The sequence below is a fragment of the Gymnoscopelus braueri genome, assembly GCF_963280865.1.
Source record: "Gymnoscopelus braueri genome assembly, chromosome: 17".
NCBI lineage: Eukaryota > Metazoa > Chordata > Actinopteri > Myctophiformes > Myctophidae > Gymnoscopelus > Gymnoscopelus braueri.
Window position 1 is genome coordinate 30,759,189 of NC_137617.1, and position 22,373 is coordinate 30,781,561.

A 22,373-nucleotide genomic window follows, 5' to 3' on the forward strand; every position below is an offset into this window, starting at 1 on the left:
TTTCTACATTTCAGTATTGATACTTTTACTTAAGTAAAAATTTGAGTACTTTTTCCACCACTGCCCTATAGATATGTAGGCTACCCATGTGCCTCAGGAGTCAGCACTATAGTTATCACCTGCAGGTATGACGACTTATTCAGTTATAACCGTGTGATGTCATTTAGCAAGTTCTCAAAGCACATCCTGCAATGTCAAGTTAAATTGAGCCTACATGGTGCACCAAATATCTGTCTCATTATAGCTACTATCATCGTCACAGGTCGTTTTCTGTAGTCATTCGGTCATTCGGTTTCCCTTCATTCAATTAGCCTACATCACAGCCACTCAGAGTTTAGCTATAATGTGGTGACGTCATTTTGGGGGACGTAGAACATATAGCCAAAACATAGGCTAACAGTCTACCTAGTCTATTCATTTTCTTTCTGGCAGCATTCCTTTTGGTAACAAACAAGCTGAACATTGTCTTAAGAGAGTTGCTCAAAAAACTATAGGCTACCATAAGCAATTTTCTTTGGCCAACATTTATGAAGTCAAGTTACATTTACTTTGATCTGAAAGGTTTCATGACGTTCAGTTTTACCACACCTTAAAAGTCTTTGTCATGGTCCTTCAAACGTGTATAGAAAGTTTTAACAAAAAAATCCACTCCATTGATCCATGGCAGGTGTTTTTCTCTCACATTTCTAAAGCCTTTTCAACTGCAATGAAAAAATAAATCTTTGCCTGCGGGTGTCGCTGGTGAGGGATTTTGCCTGTCAATCATCGCCTCTGCTCCGCCCCCCCCCAAAGGAAAGGATAGGGGAGGGGAGGGGCGAGGAGGAGAGTGGGCGGGATTAATCGACTGTGACCTCACTGCCGAAGGGCCAAGCTCAGATTACTTTTCAGCCTAATTATTCAGAAAACCCCAGACCACAGAAAATCCACTGAATGTTCAAAGTTCAGATTTTTTGGGTGTAATTGAAGTCATAAAACCCCCAAAAAAACATAAAAAATTAAAAAAGTGAAAATGAATGTCATAGAACCTGAACATATTAAGCAAAATGTTGAAGCAATGCATGCTGAAAATCTGAAAATGAATGTTTAGCATACTTCTGTTCAATAATCCACTATTGTCAAATGGTGGTCATGTTTGTAAGTATGAAACTATACAGTATAATGCTTAAAAAGACAATTATAGCACTGGGATTAGGCTACACCAGCCTGACTGTGGATTCAATTATGCAAATTATGAAATATCAATATATTTCAAAAGGTGTGAGTTCTTGGCACACTACAGTTTGCTTGCACATACGGTACCATCACACAGAAATATATCCTGCCATTCTCTTACTCCTCTTAATTCCACAAATTGCATCACTGACTTGGACAGTTTAAAAAAAAAATAGAAAAAGTGCTCGGAGCACAGGTCTCCGCCAGGTCAGGTAGGTTATTGTGGCCTCCTGGTGGCGCTATAATAGGCCATTGTGAAAAGGGTGCCCGTTTCTTCTTAGGCCTTTCACGACAATCGGACACTGCATTCATGATTTGAGGCATTTTGTTCCAAAAATGTGTTTTGCTAAATTAGACCTGCTGGTGGCGCTATAACAGGCCAATGTGAAAGGGGTGGCATTTCTTCCTCAGCCTAGTGGGAATGTGCGTGTAAAATTTCACGGAAATCGCAAGCTGAGTGCATAATTTGAGGCATTTTGTTCAAAACGGAGCAATGCTGTAAACTTTGGAAGCCAGCCTTAGCCAATGAGGATGGAATATGGGAAATCGGACAGATCCGTGTTCATCACATGGCTATAGAGATACTGTATACCGATTTGGATGACGTTTGGATAAAATCTGTAGGAGTAATATAAAGAAATTGGTTTTGCACAAATCGGCCTCCTGGTGGCGCTATAACAGGCCCATGTGAAAGATTTGGGGCAGAGGTTCTGAATTGGCATCCAGGGAGTGTGTGTGCACAGTTTCGCAGCGACCGGGCCAACGGTGCCGGAGATTAGCTGTCCACAGACGGACGGACACACACACGGACACACGGACGGACGGACGGACGGACGGATGGACGGATGGACGGACGGACGGACAGACAGGGGGTAAAACATAGTCTCTCGCCATGCCGAAGGAGACAATAACATCTCCAAAGTTAGACACTCTTGTTTCAGTCAGACTCTGAAAAACAGGTCCATCTCCAACTAGTTAAATTACTGTAATGCCATCTTCACTGACTTCCCAGAAATACACTCGGAAGGCACCAGCTCGATCATTTAAAATGCTCCAACAAGAGTACTCACTGGGACAAGAAAAACTGAACACAATAGTGTTCACTCCATTGGCTCCTGATACAGAATTGATTTCAAAGTATGTATGTATTAACGTATAAGACTCTTAAAGGTTTAGCCCCTGAATCTTTGAACTGCTCACTGCCTAAACCAAGACCTCACAAATCAATAGACAGAGGATTCCTAACAGTACCTAGAATCAAATCTAAATCTGGTGATGGTGCATCTAGTCACTGGTGCAACTCTCTGGAACAAACTGCCTGATGAACTGAGATCGGCCACAATGGTGTCGGTTTTAAAAGCAGTTTTAAAAGCAGACTTAAGACCTATTCTCTGTGTGTGTGTGTGTGTGTGTGTGTGTGTGTGTGTGTGTGTGTGTGTGTGTGTGTGTGTGTGTGTGTGTGTGTGTGTGTGTGTGTGTGTGTGTGCGCGCGCGCGCGCGCGCGCGTGTGTGTGTGTTTTTTTTTATTCTGTATTATTCTGTATGATGTGCTATGTAAACAGAATTGTCTTGTCTTAACTCCTCACTACTGATCAATATCAATCCAGTTACTTTTTTCAATTCATCCACAATTTATAATCCAATAATCCCCGTAACAATTTAAACTCAAGAGCATTCTTCCTTTTGTGTTTAAATCTTTCTATCTTTGTTTCATATGCATGCAACCAGACCAACACCAGACATACATTTTAGTCACAGCAGCTACAGTTACAGTTAGGCTACTGAAGCAAACAGCATTCCAAACCCTCGGCTGCCATCTATTGGCTGTGATGGAGAAAACATAACGCATAACTGGACCAAAGGGCAGTAAGCAGGGCAATGAGTTCCACTTGTCTCCTCACGTCAGCGGCCTGGTTGAAGACACACCATGCAGCCTTGTTTTCACTTTCGCAGTGTGATTGCTCTGTCTTTGTCAGGGCCGGATCCTGAGTCCATGGGCCGCTAGGCCTCAGACTGACTCAGGGCCCCCCTTCTTTACGGTGGTTGCAGGTGCTATATAGCAGCGCTGCTGTACAAAGAACATTTTAAGCTGCAGTATGGTCCTTTAGAGCTTCTGTAGGCCTACTGATTCTCACTGGTTCATCATCTTTGTTAACGCAGCTCTGGTGATATACAACCTTTAAGATAGGTGCTACTACAGCACCAAAAGAGCTTCCTGTATCATTATGAGCTAAATAATCAATTTTAGTGAAATGTAGCACTTTTGCTTCTTCTTCTTTTGGCTAATTCCCATCAGGGGTCACCACAGCGGATCATCTGTTTCCATCTGCTTCTGTTCTCTGTATCTTCCTCGGTCACTCCAGCCACCTGCATGTCCCCTCTCACCCGATCTTCTCCCGATGTACCCCTCATCCCTCTTCTGCACATGTCCAAACCTTCTGAACCTTACCTCAGTTTTATCCCCAAACCCTAACTGTTTCCAAGCCACACAGCATGGCATGGTCTCCTATAGGGCATAGCAATTTTTTTTAATATTTAATTATATTACATACTATATTGGCTAAATACCTTTTTTTTTTACGATTTTCGAAAAGTTTGGACACAGAATCAAATGTCTTATGATCATGATTCAGGTGGCAACTGGTTCCAGGCTTAAAGGAGAAATCCGGACTAAAATAACACAGCCTTTTTTTCCTACTTATATTGATCCCAAATGACTGGCCATGGGGTCTATTTAATTTGCAGAATTGCCCCTGTGTCATCCAGTTTCCCCAGCAGCCCCCATAGCATAGAACAGATTCCATAAGCATATCGCTACTTACACTATTTGTTGCGGTCAAAAGTATTTTTTTTCATGAATCTGTTATTAGTTGTCATTACACACGCATCCATTCCTTGGTTGTCACACCTTTAAAATCATTTATATCAATATTTTTGGTCATCTCTATGGGGGAAAGGAATGGGGTTTCTATCTGTGGCACCACTGCTATGCCCTATACCGTCTTACATATCTTCCCTCTCTCTCTTGCTGGAATCCTTCTGTCACAAATAACTCCTGACACTTTCCTCCATCTGTTCCATCCTACCTGTACTATCTTCTTCACCTCTCTTACAGACTCCCCATTACTTACTATTTAGCACATATCTATTTAGTTCTATTTTGCATTTTTGTTTTGTGTGAGATATGATCTACTGGATAACCAAATTCAACATGAAGTTGATTATCAAATTCACAGCTTCTGTAACTTAGTCATAATTTTAATCTCTTTGTTTCCTGCCATATAGTGAAAAAAGCAATTAATATCAAAATATCAGATAGTTTCATAAATAATTCCTTAATTTTCCTTTCCTTTTTTTTTTTAAACATTCCCAATTTCATGTAATAGTACCTCTGAGCTTTTGCCAGAAGGTGGCACTGTTAACGTTTCTGATCAGCAATGCACTGTTTAGTCTCCAACATATCATCACTTGGATATACTCAAACTGAGTTTTTAGTTGTAGTTTTGTAATTGATCAAATATAAAACTAACCCACATTTTTATCATATACTTTGACACAGTATAGGTAGAGTTAAAGACTTGAGTTGTGACTCATCAGTGAATGTATATCATTAATTATTTGAGATAACTGGGTGTGTGACATTCTGACTTGATAGGACTATGGAATGCATTGCATTAGTGAGGTGAGAATACTTTTTATAAGAGACTTGGGATTTGACTTTGATTCATTTACTTACTTTACACATAGGCCTATCAAGTCTCAAATAGGGACCATAGGCCCTATTTGAGACTTGATAGGCTATGGACTTGCAAACTTGCAAAGCCATGACTTGTTTCTGACACCTCTAAGACAAATCTGTATCCTGAACTGCTGAATAGGCAGCCTACTGTACAGTGTTGTAGGCTATACTTTGCAGATTCTGACAAATGCCAGAATTCTAACTATTGGAGTTAAAATTCTAAGCTGTCCAATTATTTGCCACAACTTTTACATATCACAAATGTAGTTCATCTAATTCTGGCAAAAAGCGTTTAGAAAATATAGAGTAAAAGACAAAACTTAAGATAGACACATTTTGTTATTTGTATTTGATTTAAAATCATTTACAAATGAGGGGAAAACTAGAAAAAGTGCTCCTCGGAGCACAGGTCTCCGCCAGGTCAGGTAGGTTATTGCCTCCTGGTGGCGCTATAATAGGCCAATGTGAAAAGAGCGTCATTACTTCCTCTGCCTTTCACGGCAGTCATGATTTGAGGCATTTTCTTCAAAAAATTGTTTAGCAAAAATCGGCCTGCTGGTGGCGCTATCACAGGCCAATGTGAAAACGGTAGCATTTCTTCCTCGGCCTAGTGGGAATGTGCGTGCAAAGTTGCATGGCAATTGCACACTGCTTTCATGATTTGAGGCATTACGTTCAAAACAAACCAATCCTGCAAACTTTGGAAGCCAATGTTAGCCAATCAGGATGAAATATGAACAATCAGACAGATCCGTCTTGATAACATGACTATAGAGATACTGTGTACCGATTTGCGTTTGGACAAAATCTGAAGGAGTGATATAAAAAAAATGTTTTGCAAAAATCGCCCTCCTGGTGGCGCTATAACAGGTCGATCTGAAAAATTCTGGGCAGAAGTTCTGCTCTGGCATTCAGGGAGTGTGTGTGTACACAGTTTCACACCGATCGGGTCAACAGTGCTGGAGATTAGCTGCTCTCCGGCCTTCGGCCTGGCGGAGACAATTAACAGGTTTCTGTATGTTCACATCTCACCTGCACACCTGACCTGGATAGGATGTTACTGTTACTCCGAGTCCTGCATCAGTGCATCTTATCTATGTAGGCAATAGGCTAAATAAATCAACTCATTCATAACCCTTTGCACGGATTTCAGATTACGTAAAGTCGTACGAGCAACTTTATGTTGTTATGAAATTACCTATGGAAATTACACGTGATGTAACTTACTATGTGCAAACTGGCAAATAAAGATAAGGAACGCTCAATGCTGTACAGGGGTGACGTGAGTGTAATTATTTATGATGCGGTTGCAGCCTGCATGCTAGACTACTTCAACCTCCACTTGAAAACGGGGCATTGCTAAAGTCTATGATAGGACGGTATCGCGCGAGGGGAAATAGCAGATCAGATCGGCGTCGGCGTCTGCAAGCATGGGCCGCGGGCCATCAGTTTGATGCCCCTGGTGATTCCAGCGATGACGTCCGGACTAAGCTCCACCTCCTCTGCCTCCATGGGAGGGAATGGACGTGCAGCTCGGCCTCCTTCCTCCCGGTGTGACTGACTGACAGCTGTGTGTGTATGTGTGTGTGTGTGTGTGTGGTACACTGCCTGCCCGGAGCCGCCGCCGCATCATCATCATCCTCCTCCTCCCTTTATTGGACCTGAACTGAGAATCCGCTTTACATTGTGGGCTCCCATCCCATCCATCCTTCTGGGGTCGGGCTTTCCCCCACATTTTATTTCTGCAACGAAATCGAACAGAAACACCCATCAGGCCTCTATTAGTTAGCCGTTTAGGCAAACAGATATTTGAAATATCTGTTTGAAAATGGAAAAAATGATGAACGAGACGGAGCTCAAAGAGTACGATTTCGAGCGGCGGTTCGACGAAAGGCGGGCTCTGGAATGGATGCAGGAGAACTGGTAAGTCTCATTTGGGGGGACCGGAAAACTCTCATTTAATGCAGAAGCCGGCGAATCCGTCCCTGATAGTGCGAGCCAGGCCGGGTCTTGGGATCTACTGTAGCCGGTTCACTGAGGGTTGCACGCCATGTGGGGATGATGCTGCATTTGAACTTGCAGTTGCATCGGCTATTTGAAAATAGCAGATGTACACAACGCGTCGCGATGCAACGCGTTGTGAGCTTGCAGATCTGCTATTTTCAAAAAAAAACCTTGGAAGGAAATGTGGAACAAATTTGAATTATTTTTTAAAAACATTTTAACAACAAAAATTTAGAAATGGGGGTCCCTGGCATAAACTATTTTCAGATGGGGTCCGACCCGTGGACTAATATTAATTTGGGGGTCCTTGACATGAAAATGTTTGAGAACCACTGGTTTAAACAACAACATTAGGAAACAAGACCAAATAAGCAACTACACTTTGGAATCATCAGCTGCTGCTGCTGCTGCTGCTGCTGCTGCTGTTGCCTGTGTAAACCTGTAGCCTACATGTCTTTTGTTTGCAACAGGCCTAATTTATGAATGACAATAATACTAGAGTGGAAAACGTCACTTTGCCGCCCGCTCCTATTCAAACGTCCTTGAGGATGCACGATATGACCGCTTCAACTTCACCTCCGCTCACATTACATATAGGCGAGCCTCGGTCTGCAGAAAACATAGTTTAGAACAGGTGTCTTCAACGTTTTTCAGACCAAGGATCCCTTAGCTGAGAGAGAGAGATGAAACAGGGACCCCCACTACATTGCAGATTAAACTTTTTCATAGATTTCATAGATAGCTTCATTGACAATCATTGGTGTTGTGTAAATTAATGTTTTTTGTTCATTTCAGACATTTAACCACTTAAACCCCCTTACACCAAAGCTCTTTGCCAAAAATAGCTGATCTACAAGCTCACAACGCCTCATGTTGTGAGCTTGCAATGGTTCAAGTGATTAATGTAAAAAAAAAAATCCTATCACACAAAGATTTGGCGGCCCCCCCTGTAGTAACTCTGAGGACCCCTTAGGGGATCCGGCCCCCCTGTTGAAGACCCCTGGTTTAGAAAACAGACAATAATCTATTGTAATTCTGTGCGTTTACTTGCAAAAATTGACATTCTTTTTCTTGCAATGGTCTAAATTGGCCACTGGTTTCTAAAATACTATATGGGACATTACTGAGTCATGATATGTTTGCATGAATATATAATTACATATTCACTGTGTGTAGGCTACCGAAATGGAGCAGCCAGCCCCAGACTAGTACCATTGCATCACGTCTCTCATTCAAGTGTCCTCCTCATTGTCCAATGAAATGTGTGCAACAGAGGGAGTGATTCTTGCCCTCCGTGAAAACATTGCCAAGGAAACCTAGTAAGACTACATTCTTGCAGTGAAGCTCAGGGTTCAGCTCCATGAGACGACGAGGGACGGAAATCTAACACGGCTCAGCGGAGTTAAATTTCAGATGCAGAAACACAAGCAGTGTTGTGTTTCTGTCTCTGAAGCAAAAGCTTGGACCTGCACGCCAGCCAAACCCCGGCGTCTGCTCAGAACCGAGGTTAATATTGAGCTCCACTGTGTATGGCAAAATCTATACACCTCAAGAGTATAGCTCAACAATCGTAAAATACCACCGATGCTTGGCTTGCATTTAATACTCGGTGCTTCCGAGGTTGTGAGTAATGGGCCCTGGTTCACCACAGCACTTCTTCTGCTGATTAAACAAAGCGCCACACTGACTGCACACTTCTGCCTTGAAACAGCATTTACAGTGCCCCCCCCCCCCCCCCCAAGGCCAGCTTATTCATTCCTCTCTAGAGTACAGAGATGATGAGCAGGGGAGTTTGCTTGTGGGCTGGGGATAGTTTTCCACTTCTCAACATCACCTGTCTCCTTGACTATCTTTTAAGCTTCCATACTCTTAATCGTCCACCGTAATAGGGACACTATGGTTTGAGTGGTTGAATTGCACTTTTACACACACAGGAGCAAATCAATCAGAACCCTCCCAGCAGGTCTCTCCTTGTCAGCACAGCACAGCAGACGAAGCACTGCGCTGTTGTCTTTCTATCCTCCTTCCCCTCCCCCCAACACACACACTCTCAAAATCAGATAACAAATATATCATAATATAGTGCTAGCCCACAGAAACGGTTGTCACCGCTAGAACCTTTCTCGCATGTGTGTGTGGCTGTGTGCATGTGCATATACGCAATGTTCTTCACAGTATACTGTGTCCATAGGGAGAGTAGGTACTAGGCTAGTCAGGGCTTAGAGAAGGGGTTTCATCGGGGGCTCATCAGTGGGATGTACTGGGGACGACCATCAAAATCCCATATGTAGCTTAAACTGGGTCAAGCAGAAGCATCTCTTCAGCCTAATACTATACTGTATGTATTCTGCCAATCTGGATTAGTCATCTGTGTCTGTCCATGCCCTGAACTTCCTGTGGACACACACGCAGCAGGCTCGTTACAGGCAGACACGCGTGCTGCTCACGCACTCTTTTAAATAATACAATTTTACAATAAATTGGAAATATTTCATTTAAATGAGACAAAGCATTGAAGAAGAACAAAGCGTGTTGCAGTGATGGCATGGCTCCCATTCACATCCTCATTGCATTCTTGCACACAGACACGTACTGTATGCACGTGCAATCGTGCATGCACATGGACATGTATGTTTACACAACATTCTATTCTGTGCTTTCAGACATTCTTGACTAGTTGCTGTTGCAGCCAGATCCCAGCAGCATTTTAAAACTAGTATTGGTCTATAATTGCCTCATCACCGTAGCCTTGAATTGGTCACTGTGTCAACTACTAATCGCTGCTAATCCCCCATTAATTACAATTGGAGCCCATCAGTTTCAGACATGACCTGAACATCTAACTACTTGGGGTCACTAGAGGTTTGCCCAAGCTGAGTTCACATGGTGTAATCAGGATAAAACATTTTCAAAGATTTTCAAAATAATTCCAAATTCTTACCTTTTAAAAGATTGCAGATTTTGTTTGTAACATACAAGCTCTTTGCATCTACAAGCTCTTACAATGTGTCACAACATATGAGCTTGTAGAGCAGCTATTTTGGCTATTCATCATACAGCAAAGTAAATAGTGCTTAAGTGGTTAAGTATAGTTAAGTGCACAGAATTTCGGACCAGACACATGTGTCTGAAGTCCAATTTGTTTGGTCGTAGTAGTTTGTTTGATGAAGTGGTGTAGTCTATAGTCCACGCCCAGCTGCCTATAATCTGTGTGTAATGTTCTTATGTAACAGCATCACATCTGTATTGTGACATGGTGGCTCAGGGAGGTGATTATTTTTTGGGTTGTTTTTTATTTAGCCGGGCTGCAGGGGTGCACAGGTTTTCACTTAACAGCAGCAATTACAAAAATTAAATTCAACGGCAATCGGACGCTGCGTTCATGTTTTGAGGTATTTTGTTCAAAACAAGCCACTCCTGCAAACTTTAGATGCCAATCTTAGCCAATCAGGATGGAATATGATAAATCGGAAAGATCCGTCTTGATCACATGACTAAAGAGATCAGGCACGCCGATTTATGTGCGCGGCCGTGGGGGCTCAACTCGAGCCGCAATAGCCCCGCCCCCCCCGCCGCGAGCCGGGGGGGCGGGGCTATCACTTAACAGCAGCAATTACAAAAATTCAATTCAACGGCAATCGGACGCTGCGTTCATGATTTGAGGCACTTTGTTAAAAACCAGCCACTCCTGCCAACTTTAGATGCCAATCTTAGCCAATCAGGATGGAATATGAAAAATTGGACATATCTGTCTTGATCACATGACTATATAGTGTACCGATTTGCGTGATGTTTGGACAATAACCTTGCTTTCTGCTGTAGGTTCAGGTTGCTGGGTATTGTGGGGATAGTTTTGATGTTGTAATGCTTCAACTTCCATACTGGTTCAAAGTTATTACAGCCTATTTGTCATTAGTTTACCACATGAAATGGTGTCCTTTTTCATTATGTAAAAAAAGTTTGTAATATGCAGTTTTCAAATCAAAATAAGTAATGCTTTTAGGCATGCAAATGTAATGCTACTAACATCAGCTTTGTTAATAAGATATACTAGATTATGTGTGCATTAGCTGGTAAAACAATGAACACATTTCATTTGTCCATTACTGCACTGATGTCTTGTGTGACCATCATGATAGTATTGTGTTGTTAATTACAGTATGCCTGGTAGTGGGATAAATATGCCATTGTATTCTATTCTGCTCTATTCTATTGTGTGTGTTTTGTATCCCCCCTCTCTAAGTACTGTCTCAACAGAATTACAGTGAGTGATTATAGTCCAGTAAAAATGTGTGTGTCGTGCTGTCATAACCTCCACAGGACCACATCCTTCATGTTCTGTGGCCTGTATGCAGCACTCATATTTGGGGGCCAACACTTCATGAGGGAGAGGCCCAAGCTGAACTTGCGTCGACCCCTGGTGCTGTGGTCTCTCAGCCTGGCCATCTTCAGGTGAGTTTAGATGCTCAAGGACAAGTTTGTGTGGCTGAAGCTCCAACAGAACAATGTGTCTTTTACAGTATAGATTAGTAAAACATGATAAAGTCTTAGAGGGCAAAGACCCTGTCCTTTTTTCATTTTTGTGGCCAGTTGTCCAACAGGTCAAAGGTCTGTATATTTGTACTGTAGCCTATCAGTTTTTCTCAGGGACACTACACTATGACCTTATCATATCACACTTGGGTTATGTTTGGAGCCATTTTAAAACATTTAAAGTGCGATCTTTATATAATTGGTCCTCAATAATGGTAATTATGATATGGTAACATTTTTGTCTACCTCGTCTGTTGTGATTTTCTCTCTCTAACTAAGGGTGGTGAGTGATGTTTAAGTTGAGTCTCGTGCGCGGAGAACAAGATGACACCAGGCAGTATCACGCGACAAGTTCTGAAGTTTATTACACACATGGAGAATGTATTTATTGGACACGTGACCAGAAGATAGAGATAGAGAAGATAGAGACAAGGACAAAAGTAGTTGATTGTCATTGGCGTCAAGTATATCAGTAGTGCTTACGCAGAGGAGAGTGTTTCAAGACATGTACTGGGTCAATCAGATAAAAGTCAGTACCATAATCATAATCATAATTCACAACAGCGTCTGTGTGTCAGAGGAGGGCTGTGGACAGTTAAGAAACCCACCTACCAGTAGTAGAATGCCTCTGAGTTACGTCACAGCGGAGGAAAGGTGTTTTATGCACGTTTGTTTTAGCAAGGTATGGGTCCTTTTCAAAACAAATGTGCATAATGCAATGAAAAAATTTCTTTGTACATTTATTTAGATTCAAATTGAAGAGCAATAGACCTATGTGATTGATTCACTTATCATCACAGGAACGCAAAACTGATCAATGTAAACAATGTTGGATACTACAACTGTTGTTTTAATCCATTTAACATGCAATTTCATTTCATATGTCACTTATTGTAGGCTGCTACGTAGCTGCTAGATTCCATCATGGCTTATCAGTGTCATCTGAAAGTTTTTACAGTTTGTCGGATCGATATAATATCTGACCTGTCTCGGATCCCATATCAATCTGGTCTCTCTCCTCTTGGACATGGACCGGGTCAGTTCTGAAATATCTCTGTGCCAATCGGATCTCTGAACGAATTTCGGGTATGGGTCTGTCATTTTAGACCTAGACATGTGAAGAACTCTATTGTAGACTCCTTTTGTATAAGCGGCATATTAAAAAAAAAAAAGATCTCTTTATGTTTTTCATAATGATCAAGTCATTATCATCTTATCTCTCTCAAATTTGTAGTATTTCTTTTACATGCCAATAAACTCTGTAGAAAATGTTCTCATATATCACAATTATAAAAAAAACAAAAATAAATAAACTAACAAAAATAATGTGTCTGTAATGTGTAGCTCCACAACACACAGGAGCCAAAACAGAGTAATATCACAGTCAAATCTGGAGTGTTATTTTAACACTCCAGATTTGACTGTGTACCAGACTGGATTATCAGCAGTGTTGTGTACACAAACAAAGGAAAGGCTAGACCTTGAGTCAGATCGCTACAGAATCATAATTCGCTGATGATTACGCAGTAGGCTATGCACTTTTAAAATGCTGATATATTCTGCTTTTTATTGTATTACACATCGTTTTTATTGCCTTGTTTCAACCAATCCCTAACGCTGCACCTTACTTCAGCCCTTCAGAATCAGACAATTTATTTACACACCATTACAGTAGCTGAGATTAATAGAGCTGTGCCCTGGTAATGTAGCCAATTTAAAAGTCTTTCCCCTTGAAATCTAATTACCAGTCCCAGACTGTCCTCTAATAATTACAGCAACTGATACAGCACTAAAAGTGAGTCTGTTATGTGCATGTGGCCCTGCACTGCTATGAAAAGCATATACTGAAAACATCAAGCAGCTGTCTCCCAAAGGCAGTGCACTAAGTTACTCTACTATTACTCTTAAGTTAATCCACTATTTGACACATGGTAAATACATACTCTGTCTCTGCAGTGTTTGCAGCGTACAGTACATCATCAGTAGGCTGTGGATCTCTAATCCTAAAAATCCACAAAGGTGCCAGTGGGCATGACCTGCCTACTCATCCCCTGAACTGACTGCACGCTGTGCAGGATAGCATGACTCTGGGGTGCCCTCCTAGTTTGGGGCAGTCTCATTGCTGCCACTATTTAATTTATACTGTAAAATAATGATAATCTTACAACATACAGCCATAGCTCTACAACTGTTGTACAACTGTACAATCTTTAGTTACTATAGGATATCTTCTGAGCCAACTGCCGCTCTTGGACACACCAACTGCATCGCTGATTTGTATGTTGTGCAACTGACATATTTGAATGCAGGAGACTCAGACACACCCATGGAGATCTCCAACATCAACACAAATCGCTCTTGTCAGACAACGGTTTCTGTTGTGTGTGATGTCAGACAATGCTGAGTACCGAAACCTGAGCACACTGACAGCGTAATAAACCCAGCAATGCCAGGCACGCTGATTTTGTCCTTGATAAATATGACGTCATGCTACGGTTAAATGCAGTTAACCAACAACATTCCCAAGTGTACATGTTTACAAAAAAATCCCACCCAGTGTGAAGTGGGCGGTGTCTTGCTAGCTAATCACAATACTGAATGGAGTCAACCAATCATGTACAAAAAATAAATAAATGTATTGAAACACTCTTTATGAAAGTCATATTCCGATGGAAGCTCACTTAAAAGAATAATGTGTTTTTTTTAATACCCTTTCCACCCACAATGTGTGATTCACTTAAAAAAATCACACCCAGTGTGAAGTGGGCGGTGTGGTCACAGTGGTCATCACAGTGATGGAAGAAGTGATGGAAGAAGTGATGGAAGAAACCATAACTTTAAAAAAACAAATTAATCGTTTTTTTTAAGTTATGGTCCTATTTATAGGGCTATGCACATATGTCATAGCCTGGCTCCACCCCCTGAATCCTTTGCCTAGCTTTCAGGGTCTGGTGACGCTTTCGAAGGCGGGTGTTTCTCGGTTGAAAATCTGTACGACGAATCGGGATCGGGACAATCCAGTATGAACCAATCGCGTTGGTTCATAGTGGAGTCCCACTTTGGCCACGCCCCCATCTCAGAACTCCGCTGCATTGAGAGGGCTTTCAGACTGAATAATGGAGTGAAACGAAATGAAAATTCAGGCTGAGTGTCAGGCTACATGTGTCATGTTTCCCTAGCCAATCACAGTCCTGAATAGACTGTGATTGGCCAATCACGGTGCAGGCTATGCACCGTGTTAGGGGGGTACATTTGTGGCCAATCACAGCGCAGGATTTGGTGTGCAAATATCCAAACCTCACAAATAGGGGCGGTTTCACCGCCCAAAAAACATAAATGTGTTTTTTTAAAGTGCATAGTCCTATTTATAGGGCTATGCACATGTGTCATGTTTCACTAGCCAATCACAGTCCTGAATAGACTGTGATTGGCCAATCACGGTGCAGGGTTAGGGGGGTACACTGGTGGCCAATCACAGCGCAGGATTGGGGGTGCAAATATCCAAACCTCACATATAGGGGCGGTTTCACCGCCCAAAAAAGCCCATCCTGATTATATCTGTGGAGGCAAACATAATGTGCATTAACTCCTGTATGATACCTTAACTGTTTACAGTGTCCTCTGATTGATTACAAGTTGTGAGATGACCATCAGTATATAGTTGAAAGTTATCAATCAATTGGCAAATATTGATACATTTTGGATTTGCATGCTTTTCTACTGGTTTATCAAATATTGATTTAAACCTTGAATCTCTTAACATGGGTTGCTATATTTCTGTTGAAAATAAATATTGATGGGGTGCCGATGGCCTAGTGGTCAAGCCATTAATGTGCCTCTGAAATGGTATGAAAGTGGACATTTTATGGTGTAGACTGTGATGCTGTTATCTGTTACATAATACATGCAAATGAACTGTGGTGTGGACCTTATTCCTGCAGTATCATCGGAGCGCTCAGGACAGGGTGGTACATGTTCCATGTCCTCTCTACCAGCGGCTTCAAGCAGTCAGTGTGTGACAACAGCTTCTACAGTGCCCCTGTCAGCAAGTTCTGGGCCTACGCCTTCGTTCTCAGCAAGGCTCCCGAACTAGGTAAGGCTTCCCTGTCATCTCTCATGTGACAGACATCTGTGCCGTTGTGGAAATCTGTTATCAAATTTTAATTATAGTTGCACAAGCTTGTCTAGAATATCTGCTTTTGGAAACAAATACAGGATAAAACTGGAGAGAAGATGATGGTGTGTGTGGTGATGGTGTGTGTGTGTGTGTGTGTGGGGGGGGGGGGTCTGACAATCGAGCATGAATTGCAAAACTACTTCTGCCGTGGACGGATCATGGTTTTAACTGTTTAACCTTTGCATGAAATGGGATCTGCATGGCAGCTTGAGTGGAATAAATTAAGTTTAGCGATGTAACCTGATTTGGTCAGTATCAGAGTGATACTAGCCTTGTACTGTACATCTGAGGAAAAGGCTAAGCCTACAAAGTAACCTTGAGTGACCAAGTCAGTTTCCTGTTAATGCTTGTCTCCAGGAGCCCTTAAATGTCCTACTGCATTTGCATCGATCAGGGAAAGGCCTATTACCTTCCCCGCATCCTGATGACATCTCCCTGTCTGTGCTGTAATCCAATCACTGCATGTTCTCTGTCAGAGGAAGATGGCATTACTCCTGGTAAATGGAGGTGGATGCTGAGCTGGCGAAAAAAAATCCATTAATGTCCACTGTGCGACTGATATACTGTAGAGAACACCTCCTCAGCTACAGACAGAAAGGACATCTTACTCCTTCCATTGGCTGTGTGTGGTTTATCTCTACAGGCCCAATGTGCTGAGATACTTGTGATACTATGTGATACTAGTGAAACACATTACTACTGCAACTGGCGTTTGTGCAAATAAGTCATATCAATCTGGGGTCAGAGTAGTACGTTTGCATGCATGTATTTGTGGGCGTTTGTGTGTATGTGTATGTAAGTGTTTTGTGTTTTGTGTGTGTGTGTGTGTGTGTGTGTGTGTGTGTGTGTGTGTGTGTGTGTGTGTGTGTGTGTGTGTGTGTGTGTGTGTGTGTGTCTGCGTGCGTGTGTGTTTTTCTCACCATAAGTCCTGACTTTTCGTTGCTCACAGGAGATAGCTGATCTACTGTACAAGCTCATACAATTACAAGTTTGTGAGCTTTTCAGTGCACGATACCCGCGCACAGCTGAGTAAAACTCAGGCTTAACTCTGCCTGCTCTCCCACAGGCGACACAGTCTTCATTGTGCTCCGCAAGCAGCGCCTCATCTTCCTCCACTGGTACCACCACATCACCGTCCTGCTCTACTCCTGGTACTCCTACAAGGACCAGGTGGCGGGCGGTGGTTGGTTCATGACCATGAACTATGTGGTGCATTCCTTCATGTACACGTACTACGCGGCACGGGCTGCCGGTATGCGGGTGCCGCGGCCCTGTGCCATGCTGATCACAACAACGCAGATCCTGCAGATGGTGATGGGCCTGGCTGTGCTGATCCTGGTGTACAGCTGGATGCACGAGGTGAGCTGCCCGTCCTACGTTGACAACATCGCCTGTGGAATCCTCATGTATCTCAGCTACCTGGTCCTCTTTGCGTCCTTCTTCTACAACTCCTACCTCAAGGGTTCCTCCGGGGACAAGGGAACCAAGGCAGAGTAAGATGGCTGCCCCTGGCGAATGGGCCACGTTTTAGCCCCTGTGCCGGGCAGTCATATTAGAGCGTGCCATGAGGTAGAAATGACCAAAAGTGTTGTCCCATCGTGAATGTTTTGAGTCACAGATAGTTGCTTTCACTGGTCGCTGGGGCCACATCTAAGAGTGACTTTTTTTCATCAACATTTTCTAGGTTTCTGTAGCTTAGAAGGAATGATGTAACCACGGATCCACAAAACAGACACAGTAGTAGAATCTTGAGAGAAGTGGCACGCCGAGCCAGTGCATGGTCAGCACACTTTTATATGTGATCACATGTATAATACGGACTAGGATATACAAAAATGTTATGATGATAGAAGGATGCTTAGTTTATGTAGTATGACAGAGGACTTAAATTATTGGCTTTTTTAACCAGACTCTTGTCGAGTGTCAGAGTTTTGTGAGAAATAGCTGTATGAGGGCTAAAGCAACAAAGTCAGTTTATGAATATGTCTGCATGTTTTTACATAGAAGGAAGTCCATTACGGTACACTATGCAGACTGCAGAGAAGCTCCAGCTTTGACTCAAGTGAAAACGTTTAGACCTAACACATCTGACACGCATTCTATAAAAACAGTGTGATAATAAAAAAGGGAATTGACAATTTAACATGCACTGCATGAATGAGGGACATTTTGTCAAATTTAGTTTTAGCAACTTTACATGAGCAACAGGAACAAGTGCACTTGAAACAAGTCTGAAAGACATGGAAGAGGAAAGGGTGCAATGTGCACCCTGCTGATATCATCTCCCCAAATTACAGAGCTGATGGAAGCATTGGCCTGACTCCAAACTGTCACTCTGCCAATGCACTGTTCATTTTAAATCACTGAGAATCACCTAATCTCTGCAATAATATTAATGAAACCATCTATGGGTTGTGCAAAAGGGAACACATTGATTAATTGCACATTAAGGAGGTTTTATTAAATGAACTTGTGACACAGATGTATTATTGTATCACAGAATACAGACTTTATTATTCAAATATGAATACGGTCTTGCTTTTCTGTGTGCTGCACTGCTGCTCAACCTATTGCATGGGGAAAACTGTGAAAATGATAGGATCTCTGAGCAAATTCGCTAAGCATTCCTCCATCGGCAGCCGTCCTCTCTCATATGGTCTACATGCTCTGTTGTGCTCCTTTGCATGCAGAGGAGCTAGAAATTTGAACTCATTCACCTCACACTCATCGCCCTATTCCACGTGATGTCCTGTTTACACAAGGCAGATATATTGCTTTACTCGTCCTGAGTGAGAACATACGTGGTACAACATATTGAGAACACTGCTGATATTGAGTTTCACCCTGTCTTGCACACAGTCCATGTCTGAATTGTCTCAAGGTCTTAAAAAAGCCCTTAGTGCCTCTTCATGTCTAAACTTCACAACAGTAACTTTTCATGGAAAGCATACAATAGTTATAATAATTACTTTCATCTTACTCTTTCTCCATGTCATAAGTAACTCTCCCCTTTCCCAATGTCTTGTAATGCAGGTCAATTGGATTAATCCAAATCAGTCTAGAAGGCCTTCATGAAATTAATTAGGTGGTAAATGGTAACAACCACAATAAAATTAGACCTACATAGCACTTTTAATCAGGCAAAGAGCTGTACATCTAAAGGGGAAATGGGCAGTTGTCCACATTTTTTTTTTGTATACTGTAGATCGATAGACAGATACATTTCTATCGTACATCCTAATGCATTGCACACCCTTTGGTTCTATTTGAGAAAGGATTCATTGAAACAGGGAAAAGGAGGATATTGTGATGTTTGAATTGCAGTCAGAGTTGATAAGAATGGAGACATGGAGAGGGAGGAGGACTGAGTGGCGTGATGACCTGAACAATGTGTCCATTGTAAATAATATCTTAAGAATCTATTTATTTTCTTAATATGTGAGTTTCCCTAGCAAATCTGAAGCTTGCCCAGTACAGTAAATGTTGAACTAAGGGCCTGTCTTGTCTTAAACTGTGCTGATTGAGTTAATGTCTTTTTTTTTTTCTTCCATTCCATCCTTAATTGTAATGTGTAATGCATCTATGCTTTGTTTCCACTGTAGAACTGTCCAGAATAATTTTTGCCTCTCAAATGGAAAGTTTTATTGAATTTAGAGCCTGCCTTATTAAAATAGCCTGTAATACTATTATTCAAAGGGTCCCTATGTAATGACTTTTTTTTCTTTACATTATATTAACTAAACATTCCACCTTATTTCTGTTTCTATGTATCCCATTAGATTAGATAGTCTACTTCTCACATTCGTTCAAGTAGGCATTTACATCTGGACAGTAAAGGGAGATTTGGCTTGGAGTTTTATGTTCTGTAAATGTCTGTCTCCAACCACTAACACTGTATGTTCACCCCCATGGCAGCTTCTCTGTGTATTTCTATTGTGGAAGAGCTGAATCTCTTATGCTATCATGCTCATTGCCATCCTCTGTCATAGTTGTGGGAGCTCGTTGCTGTCAGGTGGAAACCTTGTATACGTACAAAACAACTCTTTTTTAATCTATTATTTTAAAAAACATTACATTACATACAATAGTTTGTAGATCAGCTATTTTCACTACTTTTGCTTGACACTCCTGTATGATGAATTGGTGCATTAAATGTCAAAAAAAAAGTTGAAATTTGGAGATACAAGGTTTCTGCCCAACAGCGACGATATATACATTACTGTTTTTGTCAAGTAGTTTCACATACTGTCAGTCATTTAGAAGGTTTTACAGGGTAGCCACCAATAGATCGATTAACTCTCTTTCTTATACTTGCCTTCATAATTTAAGCGCTACTTATACCTCCTAAAACCCTCCTTTTTGATTCCAAGGTATAGGAGAATTATTTGAATTTTCTCACCAACAAACAGCCATAGTAGCCTGAATGTTTCCGTTGTTTCAGCAGTACGTAACAGTACTGTGCATCTGCTATTATATTTTCTGTTATTATATTTTATCGATGGCAATTCAATACTTTTCTGCAAAACAATCACATTACCAGGTGCACTCTGCATTGCAGCTGCAATAGAGAGAGACATCTTTAGACCAGCAGTGCTTGAAGTAATTTGGACATATTCTAAGATGGCACGAATATATTGATGATGATTTGAAAGCTGCTATGCCTACTTGTACACCACTAATCTTGATACAGTGATTAGAAGTCATTTGTGCCAAATGACACTTCTAACGGTTTTCTGTTTTGCATTAATAGCACAGTCATGTTAATTTGTGCATTATCTTTGCTGTTGTAGACTTAATAAACTCCTGTGGATCTACTGTCAACTGCAACAGAAGGGAAAAACCTGTTTAAGGGCATTTATGTTTAAAGGTTCAAATGTTGCTATAATAAATTCAATTTGGTTTTAGTATGTTTCATACCGTTTCATCATCAAAATGCTTTGTCTCAAATATGGTCCCAAACACCAGTGATTTCCAACCTTTTACCTTTGGAGCCCCCCTTCTTAGATATGGCAAAAGACAAAGACAACCTCATGCATGCATGCACACACACACACACACACACACACACGCGTGCACGCACACACACACACACACACACACTCTCTCTCACACACACACACACACACACACACACACACACACACTATCAGAATACTGCCGTGCTGTTTTGTCGATTAGATTGCATTTCTATCCTGACGTTTTATATGCGTTCTAAAAGCAAGTCAGTGGCTTCATTAGGTGGTTTTCAGATAATGACAAGGTTCTGTAAATGCATTGTTATCAATACAGCAATGCGTTAATAGACATGCGTGCTCACACATGTTTCTCAGACGTGTTTCAATTCAACAATGACACTGTACTTCACAATGTTGTTACATGTGGGACTTAGCTATATTAAAGTTACAGGATAACATAATGTATGATGAGGTTGATTGATATCACAACAAGAACACACAGAGACAGTGGATGAAAGTAAAGAGTCATTTATAAATGGTCAGGAAAAAATCTTTTATGATTTTATGCAACATGTTTTATTACCTCTGGACAGTCAAAGCCTCCCCCCCTCCCCCAAGATCTTTGGCACCCCGGTAAGGTGTGAAACACTGCCTTGATAGACCCGATTTAACGACACACGCACTTCTGCAAAGAGAAGGTTGCACCGTTGCAATTAATTTTGATGTGGCATAAGCCCCTTCAGGACAGTATTGGGGTGAGTTTTAACATACAGACTGATACAGTAGTTTCACATTTAAAGTGTCCCAAGATGCAAAGCTGTTAACACATACAGGCATCGTATCCATAGTCAACAGCTTTTACAACCCCCTAGGATTTGTAGCCCCGATAACAGTGCTGAGAAAGAAACTGGGGGTAAGAAGCTGTGTTATATATCACAATTATCCTGAGCTGAAATGGTCAGTATAGTGTGCTCTAAGAAAAGCCCTGTGATTGTTGAAGGAGGACAAATGAGAGTTGATGACCACATGTCAAATGCAGACTTGACAAAAGAAGAAAAACATCATCCCAGCCAATCAGCACATAGTCGACTGTCACTTTAATGAGGGTGCTTTACACACAGCTGGTCAATAAAATGTTGGATTCAAAAGCCTTCTTTCCAGTATCATCCACAAAGCTGAGAGGGCAGTTAGACAAACAAAAGATGTCAGAATTCCCTGCAGACACTATAACCATGGACCCCCCTAACCTTCGCCCATGTAGGCCTACAGATGTCTTCGGCTCATCATCATCAGCTGTACAAGAGGAAATGGTGCAGGGAGTAAATTGTGGGCTGTGATATTCACCTGCAGTGGTTGATCTAGAAGTCCTCCAATCCATGTCAACCTCAAGCTTCATTAACGCGGGTTAGGAGGTTCTTATCCATCTACGGCCACGCAGCTCCAGTCTGATAGAGGAACACATTTCATATGAACATGTGTAACAAAAGACTCTTGCATGTTTCATTAAATACAAAATCAGAGCTTTTGAATATTACTATATCTATTATATTCCATACATTTGGGCTGTTATTTTATATGTCATAGAATACTTGGCAACAGTATCCAATGATGCCGAATAAAACCCAACAAGCTAGACTGGGCTCTAATCCCAGGTGGTATCGGAAAAACTGGGCCCTTGAGAGAACTGGGTCCTCCCAGGGACCACTTGTCAGTTAATGGTCATTGATTGAACTTGTCAGTTAATGGTCATTGA

The 22,373-nt window shown here is 41.7% G+C and overlaps 1 protein-coding gene across 1 annotated transcript; it reads left to right on the plus strand.

Moving 5' to 3' along the window:
* Nucleotides 1–6,556: 6,556 nt before the first annotated feature.
* LOC308105569 (very long chain fatty acid elongase 6-like) lies at nt 6,557–20,518 on the plus strand. The gene is made up of 4 exons (XM_080456389.1): nt 6,557–6,874; nt 11,276–11,407; nt 15,430–15,581; nt 16,732–20,518. The coding sequence occupies exons 1-4, from the start codon at nt 6,780–6,782 to the stop codon at nt 17,160–17,162; spliced, it is 810 nt and encodes a 269-aa protein (XP_080312515.1). The 5' UTR covers nt 6,557–6,779; the 3' UTR covers nt 17,163–20,518.
* The last annotated feature ends 1,855 nt before the right edge of the window (nt 20,519–22,373 follow it).

Bases quoted from the DNA above. Each gene is read 5' to 3' on its own strand.
- LOC308105569 (XM_080456389.1), top strand. From the start codon at position 6,780: ATGGAAAAAATGATGAACGAGACGGAGCTCAAAGAGTACGATTTCGAG. The intron at 11,408-15,429 runs GTGAGTTTAGAT...TTATTCCTGCAG, and splicing joins CTCAGCCTGGCCATCTTCAG to TATCATCGGAGCGCTCAGGA. The intron at 15,582-16,731 runs GTAAGGCTTCCC...GCTCTCCCACAG, and splicing joins CAGCAAGGCTCCCGAACTAG to GCGACACAGTCTTCATTGTG.